Genomic DNA, 25,133 nt, shown 5'->3' with positions numbered 1-25,133 from the left:
GAAGGGCAGTGTTATGATAATTGTGGGGGATTTTAACATGCGAGTGGATTGGGAAAACCAGGTCAGCACTGGATCTCAAGAGAGAGAATTTGTAGAATGCCTGCGAGATGGCTTTTTAGAACAGCTTGTTGTTGAGCCCACTAGGGGATCGGCTGTACTGGATTGGGTATTGTGTAATGAACCGGAGGTGATTAGAGAGATTGAGGTGAAGGAACCCTTAGGAGGCAGTGATCATAACATGATTGAGTTCACTGTGAAATTTGAAAAACAGAAGCTGAAATCTGATCTGTCGTTATTTCAGTGGAGTAAAGGAAAGTATAGTGGCATGAGAGGGGAACTGGCCAAAGTTGACTGGAAAGGGTCATTGTCGGGAAGGACGGCACAGCAGCAGTGGCTGAAGTTTATGTGAGAAGTGAGGAAGGTGCAAGACAGGTATATTCCAAAAAAGAAGAAATTTTCGAATGGAAAACGGATGCATCCGTGGCTGACAAGAGAAGCCAAAGCCAAAGTTAAAGCAAAGGAGAGGGCATACAAGGAAGCAAAATTTAGCAGGAAGACAGAGGATTGGGAAGCTTTTAAAAGCTTACAAAAGGAAACTAAGAAGGTCATTAAGAGGGAAAAGATTAACTATGAAATGAAGCTAGCAGAGTAAAAGACAGGAGAGAGTAGATATAGGACCGATAGAAAATGATGCTGAAGAAATTGTAATGGGAGATAAGGAGATGGCAGAGGAACTGAACGAGTATTTTGCATCAGTCCTCACTGAGGAAGACAGCAGGATACCGGACACTCAGGGGTGGCAGGGAAGAGAAGTGTGTGCAGGCACAATTACGACAGAGAAAGTAGTCAGGAAACTGAATAGTCTAAAGGTAGATAAATCTCCTGGACCAGATGGAATGCACCCTCGTGTTCTGAAGGAAGTAGCTGTGGAGATTGCGGAGGCATTAGCGATGATCTTTCAAAAGTCAATAGATTCTGGCATGGTTCCGGAGGATTGGAAGATTGCAAATGTCACTCCGCTATTTAAGAAGAGGGCAAGGAAGCAAAAAGGAAATTATAGACCTGTTAGCTTGACATCGGTGGTTGGGAAGTTGTTGGAGTCGATTGTCAAGGATGAGGTTACGGACTACCTGGAGGCATATGACAAGATAGGCATGGTTTCCTTAAAGGAAAATCCTGTATGACAAACCTATTACAATTTTTTGAAGAAATTACAAGTAGGCTAGACAAGGGAGATGTAGTGGATGTTGTATATTTGGATTTTCAGAAGGCCTTTGACAAGGTGCCACACATGAGGCTGCTTAACAAGATAAGAGCTCATGGAATTACAAGAAAGTTACATACGTGGATAGGGTGTTGGCTGATTGGCAGGAAACAGAGAATGGGAATAAAGGGATCCTATTCTGGTTGGCTGCCAGTTACCAGTGGTGTTCCACAGGGGTCCATATTGGGGCCACTTGTTTTTACGTTGTACATCAACGATTTGGATTATGGAATAGATAGCTTTGTGGCTAAGTTTGCTGATGATACAAAGATAGGTGGAGGGGATGATAGTGCTGAGGAAACAGAGAGTCTGCAGAGAGACTTGGATAGATTGGAAGAATGGGCAAAGAAGTGGCAAATGAAGTACAATGTTGGAAAGTGTATGGTTATGCACTTTGGCAGAAGAAATAAACAGGCAGACTATTATTTAAATGGGGAGGGAATTCAAAGTTCTGAGATGCAATGGGACTTGGGAGTCCTCGTGCAGGATACCCTTCAGGTTAACCTCCAAGTTCAGTCGGTGGTGAAGGCGGCAAATGCAATGTTGGCATTCATTTCTAGAGGAATAGAGCATAGGAACAGGGATGTGATGCTGAGGCTCTATAAGGCGCTGGTGAGACCTCACTTGGAGTACTGTGGGCAGTTTTGGTCTCCTTATTTAAGAAAAGATGTGCTGACGTTGGAGAGGGTACAGAGAAAATTCACTAGAATGATTCCAGGAATGAGTGGGTTAACATATGAGGAACGTTTGTCCACCCTTGGACTGTATTCCGTGGAGTTTAGAAGAATGAGGGGGGACATCATAGAAACATTTCGAATGTTGAAAGGCATGGACAGAGTGGGTATGGCAAAGTTGTTTCTCTTGATAGGAGAGTCTAGTACGAGAGGGCATGACTTAAGGATTGAAGGGTGCCCATTCAGAACAGAGATATGAAGAAATTTTTTTAGTCAGAGGGTGGTGAATCTCTGGAATTTGTTGCCACGGGCAGCAGTGAAGGCCAAGTCATTGGGTGTATTTAAGGCAGAGATTGATAGGTATCTGAGTAGCCAGGGCATCAAAGGTTATGGTGAGAAGGCAGGGGAGTGGGACTAAATGGAAGAATGGATCAGCTTATGATAAAATGGTGGAGCAGACTCGATGGGCCCAATGGCCGACTTCTGCTCCTTTGTCTTATGTAGAGGAGGCCGCACTGGATGCAACAGATGACCCCAACAGACTCACAAGTGAAGTGTTGCCTCACCTGGAGGGACTGTTTGTGGCCCTGAATGGTGGTGAGAGAGGTGGTATAGGGACAGGTGTAGCACTTACACTTGCAGGGATAAGTGCTGGGTGGGAAAAGCCAAGTCACTTGGTATATTTAAGGCAGAGGTTTTTTTTGATAGTTTCTTGATCAGTCAGGGCATGAAGGAATACGGGGAGAAGGCAGGAGATTGGGGCTGAAAGGGAAAATAGATTAACCATGATAAAATGGCAGAACAAACTCAATGGGCCAAATAGTTCAATTCTGCTCCTATATCTTATGGTCTTATTATGTTATAAAGAATATGCATTTCTAAAATGGAAACATTTGCACCTGGACATGAAATCTCCATTCTTCACCTTTAAACACTACACGTTATTTTATTCCTCCGTTTGAGTTTTTGCATTTCAAGTAAATGTTTTCTTTTATCAAAAATATGGCATTATCTTCGGCGACGTTCCAAAAAACACAGAATTAAGAATTTGAAAACTCATTCTTTACACGAAATAAGACCAAGAGATTTCCACAAAAAAATGAACATAACCTCAGCGCGATACGCTTCATACAGTGTCGGAGAAAAGTAACTTTGAAGTTACCGGGCTTTCTCAGTGCCTCCACCCCTCAGGCCTCGCCACTCTTCTAATGACCCCGCGGCCGATAGCACCTGCTGAGCCTCACTAAAGAAAAGTTAACCATAAGGACACACCCTCGCATTCCTGCTCGGTCCAACGATACCCACCTAATGTACTAATACACCATCTGCTCCTCTCTCGCCGCCTTCTCCCTCTCTCGAGCACTACTCCCGACGCGCATGCGCAGTCTCTTAAAGGCGCCTCGGCCAGATTTAGGGGCCTCTCCACTCGGAGCCAGAGAACCCTGCTGGTTAATTCAGTCATCTGCAGTCAAACTACGTTCATATTGATTAGAAAAAAAAAGGTCACTCACGCCAATCCCACTGCTAGTTCCGTGTCTCTATATACTTGTTGATCGAAGCACTTCTTCTGTCAGGTGCTTCATGTTTATGATAAAGATTTCAGTCTCCACCTCTCTCTCAGAAAACGGGATTCCGGCTCAAATAGGGGTGTCGGCGAGAAAGTGGCCGACGCGTTAATGATTCAACCGTACAGATAAGACATTTAAGTTATTGCATCCCTAGTTTCTGGCATATAATTTTCATACAATTGTTTTCTTTATTTATCCACATTTTGGAGATGTGAGCGTAGGAGACAAAACCAGCATTTATTTATTGCTCTTCAGTAATTGTTGCAGTTTTTCAGTTAAAGGTACATCGAAGCAGGATAAGTGAAGCAATATGACTGTTATCAAAGCCAACACATTGTAGTGAGACCCTAATTATATTCGTAGCCTTAATGTATGCCAGGATGTCCATTAGCCCAATTCCAAACTTTCAAAATTGACAATCTGAGCTCCATCCTAACAACAGGTTACCAAGGGAAGAGGACAAATAATTCAAGGTCTTTTTCACAGACTGGGTCATAACACCATCTATCAAACCACCTGCCCAACCACCTCAACAAGCCTGCCCCAATCCTACCTGTGGCTGAATCTGTGTATCTCACCAGTCAGCTAATTCCCCACAGAACTTTGGGGTGATATAGTTGTTCAGTCAGTAGAGCTGCTGTTGCATTAGAACAGGGGTCCCCAAACTTTTTTGCACTGCAGACCGGTTTAATATTGACAATATTCTTGCGGACCGGTTGACCCGGGGGTGGGGGTGGGGGTGGGGGTGGGGGTGGGGGTGGGGGCGGGGGGGCGTAGGGTTGCCAACGGACAAGAGTAGCAGTCAAATACGTTGTGTTTACCCAGATACACTCAATTTCATTTCTAAAAGGGTTTATCTAATGAATTTAATATTAAACACACAGCGCATATTTTCCTCGCATGAATATAGTGATAAGTTAATTATCACGGGAGCTTGAAGTAAGTGTTAAATGAACTTCCAGTAGAAGTGGCAGAAGCAGGTTCGATATTATCATTTAAAGAAAAATTGGATAGGTATATGGACAGGAAAGGAATGGAGGGTTATGGACTGAGTGCAGGTCGGTGGGACTAGGTAAGAGTAGCGTTTGGCATGGACTAGAAGGGCCGAGATGGCCTGTTTTCGTGCTGTAATTGTTATATGGTTATATAAGTAAGCCAATAGCATCATAACATTTTAAGTAACGTTTGGATATTAAACGCACAGCACATATTTTCCCCGTATGAAGATATAAAATCATTGCAACACACCAATATTGCTGAATCAGTGGGAACCCTGGGCTGCAACAAGACGGTCCTATCGAGGGGTGATGGAGACAGCGATACTCGAAGGGGGTTCCTTATGTCCAGTCTATTCCTTAATTTAGTATTCGTTGCAGAAAACTCCACTTCATAGAAATATGTTGGAAATGGAAGCAACGTTTTCAGTGCTTTTGTGACTATCTCAGGATATTCAGCCTTGACTTTGATCCGGAATACCAGCAGAGATGTTATGTCAAACATACTTTTCTGCCCACCGTCATTTGCAAGTTCGAGGAGTTGATCTTTTACCCGCGCTGACATGGATGACGCGCGGGTAATGACCTCGCGTGCGTAATGGCTCAACAGTGCACGTGACAGGGAATGAGGAAAGGTGCAGCTGACTCCTATCGCCAAATCATATTGTTTCCTTGCGCGCGTTACCACATGCTTTGCGGCCCGGTGGTTGGGGACCTCTGCATTAGAGTTCCCGTGGGCTAGCTTCAGTCCTGACCTCCAGTATTGCCTGTGTAGGATTTGCACATGCTTCCACTGTATACATGGGTTTCCACCAAGGGTTATGTTTCTTTTATTCCACATCTCAAAGATGTACAGATTAGAAGAGATAACAGACTTTCTAGATTGCCCTTAGTGTATGCGGTAAATGGTTAGAGATACAAAGGTGGGGTTGAATGGGATATAGGAGAATAAGAGAGAATTTATGTTACTATAAATAGGTGCTTGATGTTAGCATGAACTGGTGGACTGAAGGTTTCTATTTCTGTGCAGTATAACTGTATGATCTACACGGGAAGAAAGTTGTCTTCATCTCAAGGGAATGCTTAGAAGAAAAGAAGGTACTCCCGTAGTGCTATTGGGTAGGGAATTCCTGTGTGTTTGGATCTGGTGATAATGAAAGAACTTTGATATGGTTTCAAGGTGCAGCATGATGTGTGATTTGGAGGAAAACACAGTAGGTTTCTACTTTTCCTATGTTCCTGCTGTCCTTAGTGATAAAGATCATGGGTTTTGGAAGGTGCTGTAGGAATAACCTAGGTAAGTAACCGGAACACGACGAAATCTGCAGATGCTGGAATTTCAAGCAGCACAGGGAAGTAACTATTTCCAACTCTGGAATATAGCTCTTTGTCATGTTTAGATCAGGGTTGGGATCAAGTGATTGATAGCACTCTTGATGAGATTTTTTAAAGATCACAAAAGGAGCTATATGTATCAAGGCTTTTACTTCATTTTAGAATCGGAATCAGGTTTATTATCACCAGCATGTGTCGTGAAATTTGTTAACTTAGCAGCAGCAGCAGTTCAATGCAATACATAATATAGCAGAAAAAAATAATAAGTCAATTACAGTACATTTGTAGAAGATAAAGAAGTGAAATGCAAAGAAACCTGTAGTGTGACAATATGAGAATGTTCTTTTCTAGACACATTAAAGAGAAACAAAGATTACTTGCGGTGGAGAAGCTAGCCCATGTGAAGGACAAGTGTGACGGGGTCCTGAATTACCCCTATGAACTGTACTTTTGAAAAGAGAGAGAGAGAGAGGGTTGTTCAACACAAACACCTCGTTAAAAAGAGAGAGAGAGATACGTGAAGACTGCTCACAGTTTGTTTATATTTTCCTTCTATCTCTTTAAATCTTTTTATTGTTATGCAAAAGAAATAACATGAGTACATTGAAGTAACATCACTTACAATGTCTCAAAAAAGACATTATCTTAAAGATTGAAAAAAAATTTTGTGGTAACAAAAAGAACCTACAAAGCAGAAAATGTGAGGAAAAAAAAAGAACCCATTAGGTGTACAACCCTGGAGTCATGCATCATACAAGGAGCTTCTAAAAATAAACATCAAACCGCCAGCAAGAAAAGAAAATATACTAAAATATTTACAGTTAGATCGTGGAAAAAATATATCAATTAGCTCAAATGATAATTACGAGCAAATGAGCCCCATCTTTTCTCAAAATCAAATAAAGGTTCAAAGGTTCGACTTCTAATTTTCTCCAAACTAAGACATAGCATCACTTGAGAGAACCATTGTGACAAAGTGGGAGCTGATGTATCCTTCCACGTCAACAAAATGGCCCTCCTGGCTATCAATATAACAAATGCAATAACATGTTGGTCAGACACAGAAATACCATGAATATTTTGAGGAATTATTCCAAAAAGCACAGTTAATTTATTGGGTTGTAGATTAATTTTAAGTGCTTTAGAAATTTGGGTAGACCTGGAACTGAAAGTTGTAAAACGGTTTTATTTAATCTCGTTATTGGGAGCTGCTTTACCTATGCAATTAGCTAAAGTTGTTAATTTAAACCTATATCCTGTGATTAAGTATTCTTTACAAATTTGGCTCCAGTTCCGCAATTTTTTTGATCTCAAAAAATTTAAACTTTGTAGTTTAATTTATCGAAATTACTTTTTTTAAGCCTTCTTTGAGTGATCCAATTTTTTTACTTTGGAAAAATAAAGGTGATTAATTCTTTTTTGGATTTATTTAACAGAGATAGATTGATGTCTTTTGAACAACTAATTGATAAATATTCTCTTTCATACTCACACTTTCTGCAATACCTTCAAGTTAGACATTTTTTACAAAAATATTTAAGTAATTTTCCTTACATATTGGAGCCTGACCTGTTAGATACTATTATGAGTATGAATCCTTTGATCGAAGGTTCTATTGGAAGAATTTATAATTTATTATTACAATGGGATAAGCGTCCTTTATCTAAGATTAAACAGGATTGGGAAAAGGAACAATTTGAGTTTTATGACGGAGGATTGGATGCGGATTTTGAAGTTGGTTAACTCTTCTTCAACTTGTGCTAGCTATTCATTGATTCAAGTTAAAACTGTACATGGTTATCATTTGACGAAGGAGAGACTTTCTAAAATCTTTTCTAATGTTGATAATCATTGTGATAGATGTAAAACTGAGATAGCTACACTGACAGATATGTTTTGGTCTTGTTCTATATTGGAAAAGTTCTGGAAGTCGGTTTTTTCAACAATTTCTAAAGCACTTAAAAATTTCTAAAGCACTTGTTTGTATTTTCTGCAAGGACACCGGCAGCTTCCAAGTACTTACAGAGAGAGAAGGGAGGGGCTGCTTGATGGACAGCTGGTGTTCAACATAGTGAGATAAATAGAAGGTCAGCTGTTAGACCTACAGACACATGGTTTTGGACACTGAATGAGCTTTGTTGTGCCCACAGAAAAAGTGGGTTTTGGAGGATCAATCAGGCGGATCGATCAGTGGCTCTTGCAGTGTGAAAAGGGTGTGACCAGTGGGGAGTTATTCGTGTCTCCAACCCTCGCCTGGGTTGATAACTCCACCACAGAAGAACGGTCCCCTTTGCTGTGGTCACAGTTGGTGACATCTAAAGGATTTCGGAGGACAATGGGAAGATCGACGGCGTCAGCTCACCTAAAGACTCAAATCTCTCCCTCTCTCTCTCTCCATCACTACTCGACTCAATACCACGAACTGAACTGAAATTTACTCATCATCGTAAGACTATTTATTTACCCCTAGACTTGAAGAAGCTTGGTTTTCATATATTTCCATACTTACTTATATATAATCATTGCTCACTTGTTTGATATATCTGCATTTATACTACTGTATTGCGTAGTTACTAATAAATACCATTAGTTAATAGCAATACTGGACTCCAAAGTGTTTTCCATTTCTGTTGGTTCTTTAACCTGTAACGGGATACGTGACACGTAACACAGTGATACAATTGTTCTCCTTTAAATGCACAAAGTGTTTATCGTCTGTCATACCTGTGTGGCCCTGCTGATCTATCAAATACGGCTTCTCACTCTCTCTTGAGTATTAAGTACCCCAGGATGAGGATGAGGCATGACTTCCTTAGGAGTATGCAGAGATTATATTGAGTATGGAGAGTATATTGACTGGCTACATCATAAGATGGCTGCAAACACCAATGCACGAGTGGAAAATCCTACAAAAGGTAGTGGATTCGGTCCAGCACATCACGGGTAAAGTCCTCCCAGCCTTTGAGCATATCTACATGAAATACTGCCATAGGAAAGCAACATCCATAATCAGAAATCCCACCATCCAGGTCATGGTCTCTTCTTGCTGTTCTCATCAGGTAGAAGGTACAAGAGCCTCAGGACTCACACCACCAGGTTCAAGTACAGTTACTACCACTCAATCATCAGGCTCTTGAATAAATAGGATAACTACACTTACCTTCACTTTCCTCTTCACTGAAATGATTCCCACAACAAATGATCTCACTTTCAAGGAATCTTTATCTCATTATTTCATGGTCTCACTATTTAATTCTATGTACTGTATTTATATTTACATTTGTATAGTTTGTTGTCTTCTGCACTCTGGTTGATCTTTCATTGATCCTGTTATAGATACTATTCTATAGATTTGCTGAAAATGCCAACAAGAAAACGAATCCCAGGGTTGTATATGGTACAAGAGTTATATGGTTATAGGTACTTTGATAATAAAATTTACTTTGAACTTTAAGTGTAGCCATCAGTAATTTATGTTGGTATAATATGATAAAAGTAAATTCCAAAATGAATGGAGTCAATTTGTATGATTGAAACTTATTAATGGAATTGTATTAAAATGTTATTCATTTAATATAACTTGAAAAGATTTCTAGACATTTTGCTGTCTTGTAAGTGGATGTGACAATGGTAAATTGCAACACTTCCACATTTTACATTATTGATCTGCAACTTTTCAATTGACCATTCTGCAACTTTAATACAAGTGCAATGAATTATCATCTACAAAAACATTATAGAAATATATGCTAAATTTGTCTAAGGCTAAAGTTTAATTAGCTCCACAAACTCTAATATGAATAGATTTTGACATTTATTAATTGCCTTTGTCCTCAGACTTGAGAAGTACTTTCCACAGATGTTATGTCTACTGCTTGAATGGTATGTTTTGAGAAATGCTTCAAGCAACATCATAATTTTCCAAAATTCAATTTTGGAATCAGTTTTCAAAGTGATACCTCAAATTATGTAAAAGTTACTAACTATAGTCATAAATTCATAGTTTTACACAGAAAATTGTACTATTAATTGTCAGGGCGCTGGAGCAGGGACCCAATCCCAGACCGAGTACTGTGCACACTATGATATTTATTGAGTAACAAGTTCAGAGGGGCAACAAAGTCGGTGTCAAAGTTAAGACAAAGATCAAAAAAAATCCAGTGAAATCCAAAAACCAGAATCAGGTGTTACATGTCCACAGTTTTGTTTTCCTGGGGGTCCATAGTTTCATTTACTGTGGGCGTCACGTGTCCCCAGTTTCGTTTTACTTTGAGTCCACAGTTTCGTTTCTGTGAGCGTTACCCTATGACGTATGCCGACGGTATAAAAGAAATGTGGTCAAAGTGTTGAGAAGGATTCAAAGGAAAGAGAGAGAGAGAGTGAAGATTGCAGACTTCGAGCTATCCGGGAACAGCTCACGATCGAGAAGGGTAAAGTCTAATGCTTACCCAAACCCAGAGGATTTGTTTAATCAGTGGCACACTGTGCATTGTGGAGACGTGTCTGTCCTTCGTATGATCCATGGGTGTGGATTTCATGACAGTCACTTTGTGAAATTGCTCTTTGTGGACCTCGCAACAGTATTCCTTGCTGGGATCTTCGGTAACTGTTTCTTCGATCGCTAGTCATGGAATCTTTGGAATTCGTCGTGATCGCCTTGTCGCTGCACTGTGAATCCACAAGTCTCTCCTCTCATCTATTTGTGAATTACTGGGACTCTCTGAACTGCCCCTTTAAGACTGTGCTTGAGTAAGATTTGTTAAGAACAGGTTCTAAGTTTGACTGTAAGGGAGCTATAGACACATACACTGTTAACTTCTGTTTAAGAAAGTAGTGTATTTAATTTTCTATATTTTTGAGTAGATGTAAATAAATACTGTATAGTGGTTTTAGTACTAAAACCCGACTCAGCTTGTCATCTCTTGCTGCTGGTGCGTTACGAAATCGTAACACAAGAAACAGGCAGAGTCAAAAACCAGAGCAATCAAGATAACTAGGCGAAATCAGGGTCAATACTCGGGATGACAGAGTTTAGATATGAATGCTGGACAGGCTCAGGAAAACTCACTGGCACCATCTGGCAAAACACAGGTGAAAACACAGGACTGAAATACACTGAGCAATAAACAGAGAGGCAGATGATAGGTGGAACACAATGAGTCACAGCAATACAGGTAATATTGGGAAATAGGTGAGGGGCGGAGTAATCAGTGATACGGGAATGGGGACAGAAGCACATGGGGCATGAAAACAAACAAGAGCACATGGCAATTTAAAAACACAGAATGACGGCTGGGGGAAACACACAAAAAGAGAGTTCAACTGGAGGTACTGACAATTAATGTTGTCTATATCTACACGGCAATGACGAAAGTAGTGAAAATTGAAAGCAAACATTTTGGACATAAATTATAATCTTTACACATAATGTGGACTGCTTGAGTACATAATTTCATAAGACATTCAGTAACAGAGAAAAAGTTAATTACATCTTTATTATAGGTCATGAATAAGATATTTATGTACAAAACAGATTAGCTTTGAATTGCAACCTAGAATCAAATAAGATGTAATAAATAACTAAACTGCTTCATAGAATTAAGTTGTTACAGCTCTTTACACGATATACTATATTTATAATTGGAACAGAAAAGTATATGTTCGTGTCATTCAAATTTTATGATATATTTTAGGTCCTGTGACAAAATCAATCAATTGTAGGTTTAAGGTTTGTTTCTTAGTTGTCTTTAATTTTAGACTGCTCCACCCTGGGGTAACAAGAATGCCATTCACTTTATCATACCCCTCATGATTTTATAAACTTCTGTGAAGTCATCCCTCATTCTTCTGTGGTCCAGGGAAAATAGATCCAGCATGGCCAGCTTCTCTTTATAATTCAGGCTCTCTATTTCAAGTAGCAGCTTCTTAAATCTCTTAAAACAGGATAACAAATATTCTACACAACAATCCCAAATGTGGTCTTAGCAATGATGGGTATAACTGCAACACAATGCCCCCACTTCTAAACTCCTGAAGGCTGACAGCTGAAGGCCAGCACACTCAATGTCTTCTTCATCATCCATTTTACTTGCATGGCCACTTTCTGCAAACTGTATACTTGTACTCCCCAGTTCCACTGTTCCACAACACTTGTCAGTACCCTATATGTCCAACCCTGGTCTGAATATCCAAAATGCATCACCTCACACTTATCTAAGTTGAAATCTATTTGTTAGTTTAGTTCATCTCCCTAACTTATCAAGATTTCTTGGCACCAGCATCTACAGATTTTCTCTTGTTTGTGATAAGATTTCTTTGTAGTTCAATGTAACCTGCTTCACTATCAACAAGACCCACTAATTTAGTGTCATCAGCAAACCTGCTAATCATGTTATGTAGATTCTTTCTTTTCAAATCTTTTTATTAGTGTTATTATCCAAAATTAACACAAGTATATCGAAGCAAGCAACACTTAAAATGTATCAAGAGAAAAAAACATTATTTTAAAGATTGAAAAATTTTGGTGATAGTAAAAAAAACGCTACTAAGCAAGAAAAAGTGGGGGGAAAACCCCATTAGGTGTTCAACCCCGGAGCCATGCATCATACAAAAAGCTTCTAAAGATAGACATCAAACTGCCAGCAAGAAAAAAAAAGAACCAAAAATTTACAATTAGATCGTGGAAGAAATCTATCAATTAACTCAAATGATAATAACGAGCAAATGAACCCCATCTTTTCTCAAAATCAAATATAGGTTCAAAGGTTCGACTTCTAATTTTCTCCAAACTAAGACATAGCATTACTTGAGAGAACCATTGTGACAACGTGGGAGCTAATGTTTCCTTCCACTTCAACAAAATGGCCCTCCTAGCTATCAATGTAACAAATGCAGTAACATGTTGGTCAGACACAGAGATACCACAGATATTTTGAGGAATTATTCCACAAAGCACAGTTACTTTGTTAGGTTGTAAATTAATTTTAAGTGCTTTAGAAATTGTCAAAAAAACTGACTTCCAGAACTGTTGCAGTATAGAACAAGACCAAAACGTGTGTCAGTGTAGCTGTCTCAGTTTTACATCTATTACAATAACTATCAATGTTAGGGAATATTTTAGACAGTCTCTCCTTCGTCAACTGGTAATGATGTACAATTTTAAATTGAATCAGTGAATGACTAGCACAGATCGAAGAAGAGTTAACCAGCTTCAGAATCCGCGTCCAATCCTCCGTCATAAAAGTCAAATTGAGTTACTTTTCCCAATCGTGTTTAATCTTAAATAAAGGACGCTTATCCCATTGTAATAATAAATTATAAATTCTTCCACTAGAACCCTTCATCAAAGGGTTCATACTCATAATAGTATCCAACAGGTCAGCATCCAATATGTAAGGAAAATTACTTAAATTTTTTTTGTAAAAAATGTCTGATTTGAAGGTATTGTAAGAAGTGTGAGTATGAAAGAGAATATTTATCAATAAATTGTTCAAAAGACATTAATCTATTTTCTTTAAATAAATCCAAAAAAGAATTAATACCTTTATTTTTCCAAAGTAAAAAAATTGGATCACTCAAAGAAGGTTTAAAAAAAGTAATTTCAATAAATTAATCTACAAAATTTAAAATTTTTGAGATTAAAAAATTGCAGAACTGGAGCCAAATTTGTAAGGAATGCTTAGTCACAGGGTATAGGTTTAAATTAGCAACTTTAGCTAACTGTATAGGTAAAGCAACTCCCAATAACGAGATTAAATAAAACTGTTTCACAGCTTTCAATTCCAGGTCTACCCAAACTGGCCGATCGTAATCAAAAGGACATGTATCGCACATTAACAACAGCCCAGTAATACATTCTTAAATTAGGCAAAGCGAGACCTCCATCCTTTTTCAACTTTTGTAAGTGACGTTTATTAATTCTTGGTCTTTTATTACTCCAAATAAAAGACACAATAATAGAATCAATCAGATCAAAAACCTTCTTAGTCAAAAAAACAGGGATATTCTGAAATAAATGTAAAAATTTTGGTAAAATCATCATTTTGACTATATGGATACAACCGACAAGTGAAAATGTAGGTGGGCTCCATCTACTAAATAAATACTTGATAGAGTCTACCAAAGGAACGAAATTGGCTTTATGAAGATCCTTATTTTTTTGTGATTATAACACCTAAATATCTAAAAGAATCCGTGACTCTGAAAGGAGTATTATCATATACAGAGACAGATTCATTTAAAGGAAACAATTCACTATTACTAAAATTTATTTTATATCCTGAAAAATCTCCAAATTCATTGAATAATTTTAGCAAGGCAGGAATAGATTCCTAGGGATTAGATATATAAACCAATAAATCGTCAGCATATAGAGAAATCTTATGAATGGTCTCATTCACAAAAATGGAAAGTGAAATGCATCTCCGCAAGCTTACATAGAATGTCATTGTAACGGTGCAGAAATATAACCAACCAACAGATTGGAGTGGAAAGTAGGATGGAAAATTAAAGAGGCAGGCAATGAGAAGCACAAGGTCACTCTTGGCAGACTGAACCCGGTCAGCCACATTATATGAGTAATTTCCATCTTTGTAGCTACCTCTGGCCTGCTCTGTTTTTCTCTTGCAATCTTTTCTGGCCACAGTGATTTTATATTGTTTCAGACTACGAGGTCTTTATGTGACAGGAACTAATACCCCGTACTTTGGAATTTATCCAATGTCAGCATTGCAGTTCCGCTCTAAATGCCTATTTTTTTTAATTAAATACAATCATGAACAATAGCCAGATCAGAAATGCTGATCAAGTCAACTAGTTCCCAAAGAGAACTCTGATAGGCCAATCAGATGGTTCACTGCTGCTCCGTGATAGAACACAAAAAAAAAATCATGTGTACAATTAAGAAACAATAAAAAATAGTAGAAATACTGGAGTCATGATGAAGTCTGCTGGAGAGAGACATTTATACACATGCTGTCCTCCATAATTCAAAGAGATTGAAGGATAAGGTTGCAGGGGCAGGAGCACTTGAAACTAAAAACTAATCCCTACCAGGAGAAAACAGCACCTTTTCTTTCCACACTGTTCTCCAGCAGCTTAAGGACTAAGTCCAGCCGGAACATAACTCACAAGTGCTCTTGAAAGTCAGGTATTAACCCTACCTACCAACAACCAAGCATTGCCATCCTGGTCCCCTTCATGATAGCTTATGAAGAAGCATGTGACTTCCCTCCCAGAGATGATAGGTGTTTGTGCACTCGAAGGTTTGGACCCCATCATTGCAGATATTTCCAACCACAGCATCTGGAAGGCTGTTCCAAATTCTGATAGCACAGTGAAGGAAGCTTCTATCCAGTGTGTAGGTTCTCACATCAGGCATAGAAACAGCATGAGCAGGCATAGATAAACTTAATCTTGTGGTGCACCGTCTCTCATAAGATGAAGGCAGCATAGTGCAAAGGTCTGCAGGGCTGTAGCTGGTGTGCATTTTGTAAAGCACAGTAGCTGCAGCAATCTGTCGTCTGTGGTGTAAACTACTGGTGGCTAGCTTCTCATGAGCTGTGGCTCCATCTACACCTATAATCCTGAGAGTCTTTCTTTGAATGAAGTCAAGCTGGCTGAGGACACTCTGTGAGGCATTCATCCATGATAAGCAGGCATACTCCATGATACTTCGTACCCGGGCTTTGTAAACCGTGGCTCTGCCCTCTTTGTCTAGTTTGGATGCTACTTTCCGCAGAGCTCCAAGCCTTTGTCCAGCCTTGTTTGAAATAGTGGAAAGGTGTTTATCCCACACCAACTTGCTGTCAATATTAACACCAAGGATTACTAGCTCTTTCTTTAAATCCAGCTTGCAGTTCCCAAAATACAGGTCGGGATTAGATGGATTCCTCTTCCTAGACATCACCATCGCCTTGCACTTAGTAGGCTCAAAGGTGACATTCCAGTTGTCTGCCCAGGCTTTCATCCTGTCAAGATCCCTATTCAGGCTTGCCGCCACAGTATTACTCTCTCCTGCTCTAATTGGTGCTAAATATTGTGGAGTCATCAGCGTACAGGTAAAGCTAGTTACTGCATGCATCAACCAAGTCGTCAATAAAGATGGAAAACAAAAGTGGCCCAAGTATTGAACCCTGTGGTACAGATGCATTGATGGTTGAAGAATCAGAAGCCTGACCAGAGATAACAACTTTGATGGTCTGTCCATGAAGGTAGCTCTGCAGCCATTTAAGCAGCTTTCCAGATATTCCTTTGGGCCTCAGCTTAACACAGAGTCCATTATGCCAGACCTTGTCAAATGCTCCTTTGATATCCAGGGCTATGACACACACTTCTCCACCTTTGTCTAAGAAGGTGTTCCACTTTTGAGATAAGGTGGTGAGGAGATTGGCTGTACTGTGATCAGGTCTAAATCCATACTGCCTACTTGAAATTAAGTTGTTACGGAGTAGGTAGTTCTGAACTTGTTTGTGGACTGCTGCTTCCATTACCTTGCTGATGACACTGAGTAAGGACATGGGTGGTAATTTGTAGGATCAGCTCTGGAGTCCCGCTTGTGTACTGGTGTTACTGATGGTATTTTCCATTGTTCTGGGAATACACCACCCTAGAAGCATAGCTGGAAGAGGCTGCAGAGAGGACTTGCCTATAGATGATATATCTGATGATGTGATAGGTTACAGACAAAGAATAGTCTCTTTTGTATCCAGTTTCATTGCGCTGTTATGTAAAATTGGATGCATGAGATGGATGTAAGTGAAATAAATGTGTATAAAATATTACATTAAATATTATATTCATGTAATATGTATATATGTGAAATATTACATGAATTAATATAGGATTTAGTTATACACTTGATGGCGTGGTTGACTTGAGCTAAATACTCGTCTTAAATCTGAATATTTGAATTTGCGAAATCGAATTCAGTACAAATACGTAACTTAAATGTACAGGAGACTAATGCTGATGTTTTAATTCTTCCATAATGATTCTTGGCATCATTGCAGCCAAATCATAATCTGTAATTTAAATTGCAATGTTAAACACTTTTCGTAGAATTATGAATGAAAGGAAGTTCTGAATCATTCGAAGCTCATATACAGGTATTTCGAGGGTTAATTTACCGGTACTCCAAATGCTAGCAGCACAGAATTTATTCGATCCTCCTTGGGCAACCGCTGTGTTTTGCATTCGAAGTTGATGGGAATCTTAATTTAGACGTAATGTATTTATCTAAATTATTCACAGTCACGCCAATTGCAAAGATTATCCAATTAGAACACTAGATTCTACCAAAGCGTTACTGTTCCAGAATCGCACTTGGCATGGGATTGACGTTCATAACACCGTGAAAGACAAGTATCCTAGCGGCTTAAAAAAGGGAAACGGTGAGAATTCCATGCAACGTTATAAGCAATGGATATTATCCACATCGTCCTGAATTGGAAACCCGTATTAGTTTTTAATCGTATTGAGGGCCTTTTGAGAGGTTTTAATCTGAGGTTTTGGCTGGGGTTGCTTTTGACGTAATGAACTTTGATCTGCGGCTGTTAAAGCTGCTCAGCTGTATTAATAGACGGGGACGCGTGAAAAGTCTTTGACATAAACTTGCATTATTTTAGGCCTTTACTTTGGGAAAAGGGTCCAAAGTACTTTCAAAATATCAACTAGAAACAATCGACAGCTTAGAAACAACCAAGATGTAGTATCTACCGGAAACTACCAAGATGTAGTATCTACCGGGAAGAAAAAAACGGCGGAGTGGGGGGAGGAGGCCGAAATCTCCGGAGAGATTTCGTGCAGGTTGGTGAGCACGTAGCTACCAATATTGGAAGGTATTTCAAAGACCAAAGTCAGGAGCAGGGATCAAAGTAATGGAAACTTAACTGATTGTTTTCAATGCACACATAGAATTCTTTGGGTGATGCCTTTAAAATAAGCACTTAGATTAAGAAAAAGAATGGTGCAGAGATACCATGAAGGATCAGTGTTAAAGAAGTAATTTCAAGAGTTTGTCTGGTTATGATTGGCTGGACAGAGGTGAAAACAAGGCAATAGATGATAACACTTAGTTAGACATGTAACACTGGTAGTTTTCTGACTGTTTGAAATTGAACATACTTCATTGGTTACTAATGATCTGCAACAAGTGTTTCAGCGGTAGAACAAAGATATGGAGAATTGTATGAAAGCACATAGTCAACACAAGTGGAAGTTGGCGGAAGATAGCAAGCATAACGTGTCAAGGATTTTAATTAAACTTAGTTTGCGAACCATTCATACTTTCAATGGTGTGTAGGAAGGTTGCAGTATAGCGAATGGGATTAAACTGAAGTCTCATCTCACTGATAAAATTATTTTGTGGGGTTTGTATATAGGAAGATATAAAAATATGTATTCAATATTAAGAGAGGCTTAGGGACTAGAAGTTGTACTTTATTTAAAATAAAAGGAACAACATATTGGAAATAATATTGAACAGTTTACAGACAATTTTATTCTTGCTAATTAAGTGTGGTATTGTATTTATCTTCAGATCTTCTTTAAGAGAATGTTCAAACCTAGAAGCCATCCGTTGCTATTTATCTAGATAACCACTATATTTCAATATTTCCCATACATGGGGGTTTAAATAGGTTTTTGGCGTAACCAACGGTTACGTGCCATGAGTCTCTTCCCATTCTTTGGATTTCTTTCGCTTTGTGCTTACTTGATCACATAAAATGTTAATTTTAACCCAACCGCTCTCTAACAGTTAGCTTTCCATTCCATGGATATTTTTCTTCCCCATTTTTCATGATGAATCGGCGGACAATGCTGGTCTCTACTTTTCCTGTTCCTCAATGGAAATCTCATACAAACTTCACTTCTAAAAAAAGTTTGCACATTGAAAAATATACAAAAATACCCTGCTTGCTGAAAACATCTTTAAGGAAAAATAAGTTACTTTTGCCAAACAATTATGAGTTACGTCTTCGACTACAGGTCGAAACAGTTTCTGATCTAGTAGCTACAGCAAGTGAAGTTCGTTTTAAAATTCTTAGCGCTACCATATGCACATGGAATAAATCACGCCAAGTGACAAAGACCAAAGACATTTTGCAAACATTGAGCTGAAGGGAATGAATTTTTAATCTGTCGTAAGTGGCTATTTTATCAAAATAAGTATTTATTATAACACTCGACTCTAAGGGTAGGTACAATGAAATGTGCCGTTTGCTACTGAACATTAATAACATTAAGTATCGCCATAATACATGTTCGATGATATACACGAAAATTTATGTTATACTATTCTCTGTAGCATTAACAGCAGCGAGGTACAGTATACACTTTCTGTAACACTATTTCTCCCACAGGCAAATCGTACCTCACATGGTCAAAAGAATCCAAATTAAATTCCTCCTACACAAAGTGAAAATGAACACAGTAATGTTAAGCAAATTTTACAATACAAACAGCTAGACCAATGGCAATTATTAACACTGCGCTGAACATCGCTCCAGCAAAGACCTTACTGGTGTCGCACAGTTTATTGCCATCTCCGCTCACGGACATGACAGCTAGTGATGAAACACCAGCGCTAGTGGTTGATTTCAGTTCAGAACCGGGGCCTTGCTTTGCTTCCACTGTCCACTGAAGGACGTTTACTTTCATCTCCATTTCGTGTATCATTTCCCCGACTTCATAGATCTCTTGCTCCAAATCGTTTAGATCGACAGTGTCTATGTTGTTCCCCTCTTCGTAGTTCATGTTCTGAATATTCATAGCACGGGCGGCTACAGCAGATGTCCCGCCAATCATCCCCGTTTGAATCAGATGTTTTGTGGGAGCATTCAGTGGAAACTCTTGACCCAGTTCCAAAGCCCGTCTCATGTCGACTTCTAAGACTTCCATGCACGTCGAAAACAGCACCCACAGCCGTTCGAATTCAGCCCGCTCATTTTTGCTTATAGTTTTGTCCCTTAAAATAGTTGTTAGCTTGTTTTTGTTAGCAACTGCTAGCACCCGTGCTTTTCGTCTGGTTTTCTTTAATTCTTCTCGTAAATTTTGCGAATCGGATGTCCCACCAGCACAGATAACCAAATGCCGATAGCAAGCTGACACTTTGTTTAGGGCATCCAAAAGCGTTTTGCATTCATCGTTCACCATTTTAATGCCCAGCCACGATCCTTTCAGATTCGTTTATAATATCACTACAAAATATATTAGTGCGATGCTTTAATAATAGTTCTAAAATACGCATTCGAACTCAAACTGCGTGATTATCCTAGATCCAATAATCTTACCACCATTAGCCATTTATCCAATTGCATATCGGGTTAATCGTGATTTTTCTTGCCTTTTGACTATCTTACGTCAGTTTTCTAAGTTATTGTAGCATGCAAGATTCATTACAATATCTTGATTTTAGATAAATAGCTGCGTATAATGACAACAGAAACACTGAGCCTCAATTCCTGCATGAACCGGTACATAGCATCATCGGCTTCAATCATCGGACTAAATACCAGCACCGTATCACGTGCTCTCTAAACCAGGAAGTGAAACCTGTCGCCAAATGTTTCTATTCACGGTAGCTGGTAGTCAGAGTGCTGTCTCATGGGGGCGCCAGTTGGTTGAGGGGCCATTGGGGGAGATTGCAACTTTTTTCTCCACGTCGACACTTGACTGGTTAACAGGACTGTCAGTCACAAGGATAGCAACATTGTTTCCGCTGTCAAGAAAACGAAACAGTGCTGGAAAGTTAAACCCGAAGTGAGGGTGAAATGACTCAGTGTATGACTATCTGGTAAGTGCTGTGTGTTGTGCTGGAATATGAAGCGGAACATCAAGGAGAGGCTGTGTGTGTGGGTTCAAGCTGATGGGTAGAGCATGGGTCAGGATTTTCGGGGGTTAAGTTTGACTCGCTGACGGGCCTGGCTGAAGATAGCGGCATCACCAGCTAGGTATGGTTACATTGTTTTAATATTTAAATTCGAAAGCTTAATTTTATGTCGGCTAATGTTTCAGGGAAATCCGGATTTCGGTTAGGCGTACCTGACGTGTTTTAAACAGGATGTATGAGGAAGTGTAGTGCTCCAACGCTCTTTAAGGAAACGAATAGGCCCGCAGTTGTATTTAATTGCTAATATTATTAGCAAACTATATTGACCATCGAGTCGTAATTAACCACAATAGCTTTGCGAGCTGTTTCTAGAAAAGAGATCATATGATGCAAGAACAAGCTGACTTTGTGGGAAATCAGAACATGCGTAGACATCACGAAATGCATCTGCTGGTATTGTTACAGAAAGTGATACAGCTAAAGAATATATCATTAAATTTTCTCTCAGTGAAAAGTTGTCTTTGGGATGTCAATCTTGACTATTATCTAAATCAAGAGCTTGGCTCCTGAACCCCATCAGACATTTAAGCACTTAATCTTGATAAAGACAGAGGCAGTACTGCACCATTTGGAGGTGCTTTTAAATAAACTTCAAATGAACACCTTTTATGTTCTCATCGATTGATTTGAAAGATCCTGTTTGGGGATGCGCAGGATTTTGCTTGATATTTATCGCTAATTGAATATCAATGTTGTGGGAACTTGTTATATGTGTATTTGCAGTCATGTTTTCCTATAGAACATCTAATTACATTTCAGAAGTACTTAATTGGTTGCAAAGTGCGTGGAGATCTCCTGGTCATGAAAGGTGCTATGTAAAACCGTGTTATAAAAATAGAAATTTGTTCTTTGTGTTAGTATTTTCTGGTATTTGCATATCTCTTGCAGTAATGTATTAGTCTAATTGGATTCATATAAAAAAATCTCATCCCTAAGTAGTAAGAACATATCTAGAAATCTAATCACAAACAAGAGAAAATCTGCAGATGCTGGAAATCCAAGCAATACTGTACACAGAAAAATGCTGGAGGAGCTCAGGCCTGGCCTGCTGAGTTCCTCCAGCATTTTGTGTGTGTTGTCGAGACATCTAAGTTGCCTTATACCACTGCTTGGTTCTCTTATACCTAACAGATTAAGGGGGAGATTGGAAGAAGAATGTCCTTGTTTCAAACAGGGATTCACTGGTCAAGTTGAGCCATGTTCTAGTTCACACGTAGGACCTTATTGTGTCAGGGCTGAAGGTCCTTGTGTTGCTTCCTAATTTATCCCTTTGTAATGGCTTTTGTAAAATCAGTACAAATTGCTGTTGTCCAAAGCTCAGCAATTAAAAACTACTTGATTTCAGTCCATGAAGGTGACCCTAAGGTTCCTATTACCTGCCACTTAAATTCACTATCCCACTCCTCATCTGATTTTCTGAATGATGCTACCATTTTACCCCATGTGCAGAATGAAGATGCCACACTCTATAGCTTTTCTTATTTCCTTACCTTAAAATCTACTAGGCTGCTTTCCCAACCCTCCTCCTCCCACTCCTGTTCCCATTGTACCAGTTCAGCTTATTTATGAAATGTACATAGAAGCATTTTGGTTACAGTTTATTCATGATGCACACAATACAACAACAATGCCTACAATCCCAGTATAGAAATGAAGTTTTTCAAATTAACCAAATGTTGAACTTTCCATATTAATTGTGCTTGTGATGTACTACTATGTAAGCATGATTATTTTTTAACCAGCTATCCACCCACTTATTTGCCTTTTCACCTGTAGTGTTTGTTATACTGGTGTGATATTCTGTTTTTAGGAAATTAATTAATTCAAGCTCGAAGTGACTAATTTTTTTGGTAAATTGCAGGTAAAATCCAAATCACATTTTCAACACCATGTTTTATTTTGTTTAGTAGCAAAAATTAGAGCTCTCATTAAGAATTTACATGTGCATATTATTCAAAGGTTTTTCACTATATTGAATGCAACAAGCTAGAACATTTAGATAAACGACAGCTGAGAGTGATGTATATTTATTGAGATTTTTCAGTGTGATCTGTTTAGAAACCTTTAAAGTTTTCCTGTTTTGTTTTTGTTTTGAATTCAATTCTGTAATCTTCTTCCTGAATGATTTTAAGACAGATTTAGCATATGTATTTAAGAATCCTTTGATTGTTAGTTTATGATGCACAGAAGAGAATGGCAGTTACTCCAGTCATAATCTAAAAATTAATTTTTCAGATTAGCTGTCCCTTTCATATTTATAAAATACTCACACTGTTCATTTCCCTGTTGACTACATCAATCCACCTCCTTGTTATGATGCAGAAGGTAGCCATTAACCTCAAGTTTATGCTAGCTCCCAGCACAGTAATTTCCATGAGTCCAATTCCATCCTCATGTCTCTGCAGCGCTACAACTAATTCTTCCTCAGTTGCCAAAGAACTTCTCTTTGATTATTTTAACCTGTAATAAACAGGTCAGTTATCTTACCAGTACTTCTTTAGAATGTTGGAGGAAACCAAAGCACCCAGCAGAAACCCATTTGTTCACTGAAAGAATGTGAAAGCCACATAGACAACATCCAAGGTTTGAATCGAACCTGCGACCCTAGCATAAGTTAGTTAAGCAAATCAGCCCACACACACTGGGGCATGGGCTGCCAACAGCAGCTCACCAGAGTACTTTGCCCTGGGTCAGCCTTTCAAGCTGTCTGCAGGTGTAGCCCAACTTCTTGGTGTCAGCGTCAAAGTCATGTCGCTAAGTGTCCTTTGGCCACTTTTCCTGGATGATAGAACGTTCATTCGCCCTGTGGCTTCCATGGGCTTGCGGCTTTCACCACACAACATCCTGCGTCTTTAAGGTGAAGATTCTTCCTCTCCCAGGGATGAGGTCTTTGGAACTTCTGTTGGCATTTCTGTAGCTCTGGGTTTTTATCAGGATAGTGTTGCCAGCCCCGTGTCCCTTCACAGTTGGGCTTGGGACTGTTCACAGTGGAGCTTGGGTCCCTGGAGCTGTGAGATTACTCACAATTCCATGTAGTTCCAAATTAAGTATTATTTCCAAAGTAAGTTATTGCAGTATTAAAATATTGTGATTTCTGACTATTAAGTGCCCCTTAAATTCAATATTATTTAATGTTTCAAGGTTTGTTCTTCAAGGGAATTTAGAATTGGTGATAAAATGACAGGGAATCAGGAAGTGAAATATTTTTTATGCTGAATGTATGAAAGTAGAAGTAGAAACTGTAGTCATAAAACCTACTGTATTCATTATTGTTCCTTGTGTAGATACACTTCATCTGTTGGGCGTACCTTGTGGAACTTGAACTCTTCCTTGATTTTTTTAATGCTGCTATTACACGTGTTACCTAATTAAACTCTCTTAATATTTTGCCATTTTTCTTTAGTAAACCTTTTTTGTTATAATGCTACAAAATGTTGTATTAATATTGCACCTTGTAAATAATCAAACTATAACTTTCCATTTCATGCACAGTTGAAATTTAGTGCACAGTGCTTGGTGTCCATGGCTATGTATGATGAAGATATTTCGAGAAACCCTTTCTATTTAGCTCTTCAGAAGCAAAAGCCTGATGCCGCCAACCGTGTAGCAGAACTACATGGAATTGTGAGTAATCTATTACATTCATGTAACAAAGTCTGAAGAGGCAAACACGAGGAAATCTGCAGATGCTGGAATTTCAAGCAACACACATAAAAGTTGCTGGTAAACGCAGCAGGCCAGGCAGCATCTCTAGGAACAGGTACAGTCGACGTTTCGGGCCAAGACCCTTCCTCAGGACTCTTCAGACTTTGAAGTCTGAAAAGACTTGCCAACACAAAGAAAAATTTTCTAGTTAGGAATGGAGTCGTTTCAGTTTTTCCCCCTGATATTACAGTCAGCATTTGGAAGTCAAACATATCTCTTCTCTTCATGTTTTATCCTGTATTGTGTTCCATGGCCTTCAGCATCAATGAATTTCCAACTTCTTTTTGGTATTTTTGCCTTAAATCTCTCACTTAATATCAGTTGTTACTGTTTTCATTTTTTTAAAACTTGGTTTCACTTTTAGTGAATACAAGTTTTCCGGATTCTAAATTTCTTCACCTCCTTGCTCAGCTGCCACAATGGGTAGGAAAGGGTCATAGGAGATTTAGAGTTTAGCCATATGCTAATGTATTTATGGCAGTAGGATTTGGGTCAGATAAGGTGACAGCAGAGTTCAACATATTTAAATTAGCCATCCTCAGTGCAGCTTACCTGATCATTCTTCTATCCATACCGTCATTTTTGCTAGGTAATAGCCAAGAGAAGAAGCGGAATATTTTATTGAAGTTCTGATACTAAATCTGATACAAGTTCTGCATTTCCCAGCTTTGCAGAGATCTCTGTCCATGACCATGCTCCTCT

The 25,133-nt window shown here is 38.9% G+C and overlaps 3 protein-coding genes across 5 annotated transcripts in view; 1 reads left to right on the top strand and 2 right to left on the bottom strand.

The window, feature by feature from the left end:
- The window catches only part of tdrd12 (tudor domain containing 12), a 197,954-nt gene extending 194,665 nt beyond the window's left edge, over positions 1–3,289 (bottom strand). Inside the window, exon 1 of the mRNA XM_072279710.1 lies at positions 3,244–3,289. The gene's annotated coding sequence lies outside the window, so the exon portion shown is untranslated. The remainder of the gene's footprint in view (positions 1–3,243) is intronic.
- Positions 3,290–18,930: 15,641 nt separating this feature from the next.
- Positions 18,931–20,363, bottom strand: LOC140210293 (regulator of G-protein signaling 9-binding protein). The gene has a single exon (XM_072279173.1). The coding sequence runs from the start codon at positions 19,988–19,990 to the stop codon at positions 19,274–19,276; it is 717 nt and encodes a 238-aa protein (XP_072135274.1). The 5' UTR covers positions 19,991–20,363; the 3' UTR covers positions 18,931–19,273.
- Positions 20,364–20,531: 168 nt separating this feature from the next.
- Positions 20,532–25,133, top strand: part of ankrd27 (ankyrin repeat domain 27 (VPS9 domain)) — a 104,293-nt gene continuing 99,691 nt past the window's right edge. For all 3 annotated transcript variants that reach the window (XM_072279704.1, XM_072279703.1, XM_072279705.1), the window contains exons 1-2: positions 20,532–20,630; positions 24,219–24,350. In XM_072279704.1, the coding sequence (XP_072135805.1) occupies positions 24,249–24,350 (102 nt within the window). In that variant the 5' untranslated portion in view covers positions 20,532–20,630; positions 24,219–24,248. The remainder of the gene's footprint in view (positions 20,631–24,218; positions 24,351–25,133) is intronic.

Source organism: Mobula birostris, chromosome 15, assembly GCF_030028105.1.
Source record: "Mobula birostris isolate sMobBir1 chromosome 15, sMobBir1.hap1, whole genome shotgun sequence".
Classification (NCBI taxonomy): Eukaryota; Metazoa; Chordata; class Chondrichthyes; order Myliobatiformes; family Myliobatidae; genus Mobula; species Mobula birostris.
The sequence above is the reverse complement of the archived record's forward strand: the minus strand, read 5'-3'. Positions and strand labels throughout refer to the sequence as shown.

Excerpts from the sequence above, each read along its gene's own strand:
- LOC140210293 (XM_072279173.1), bottom strand. The coding sequence starts at position 19,990 with ATGGTGAACGATGAATGCAAAACGCTTTTGGATGCCCTAAACAAAGTG.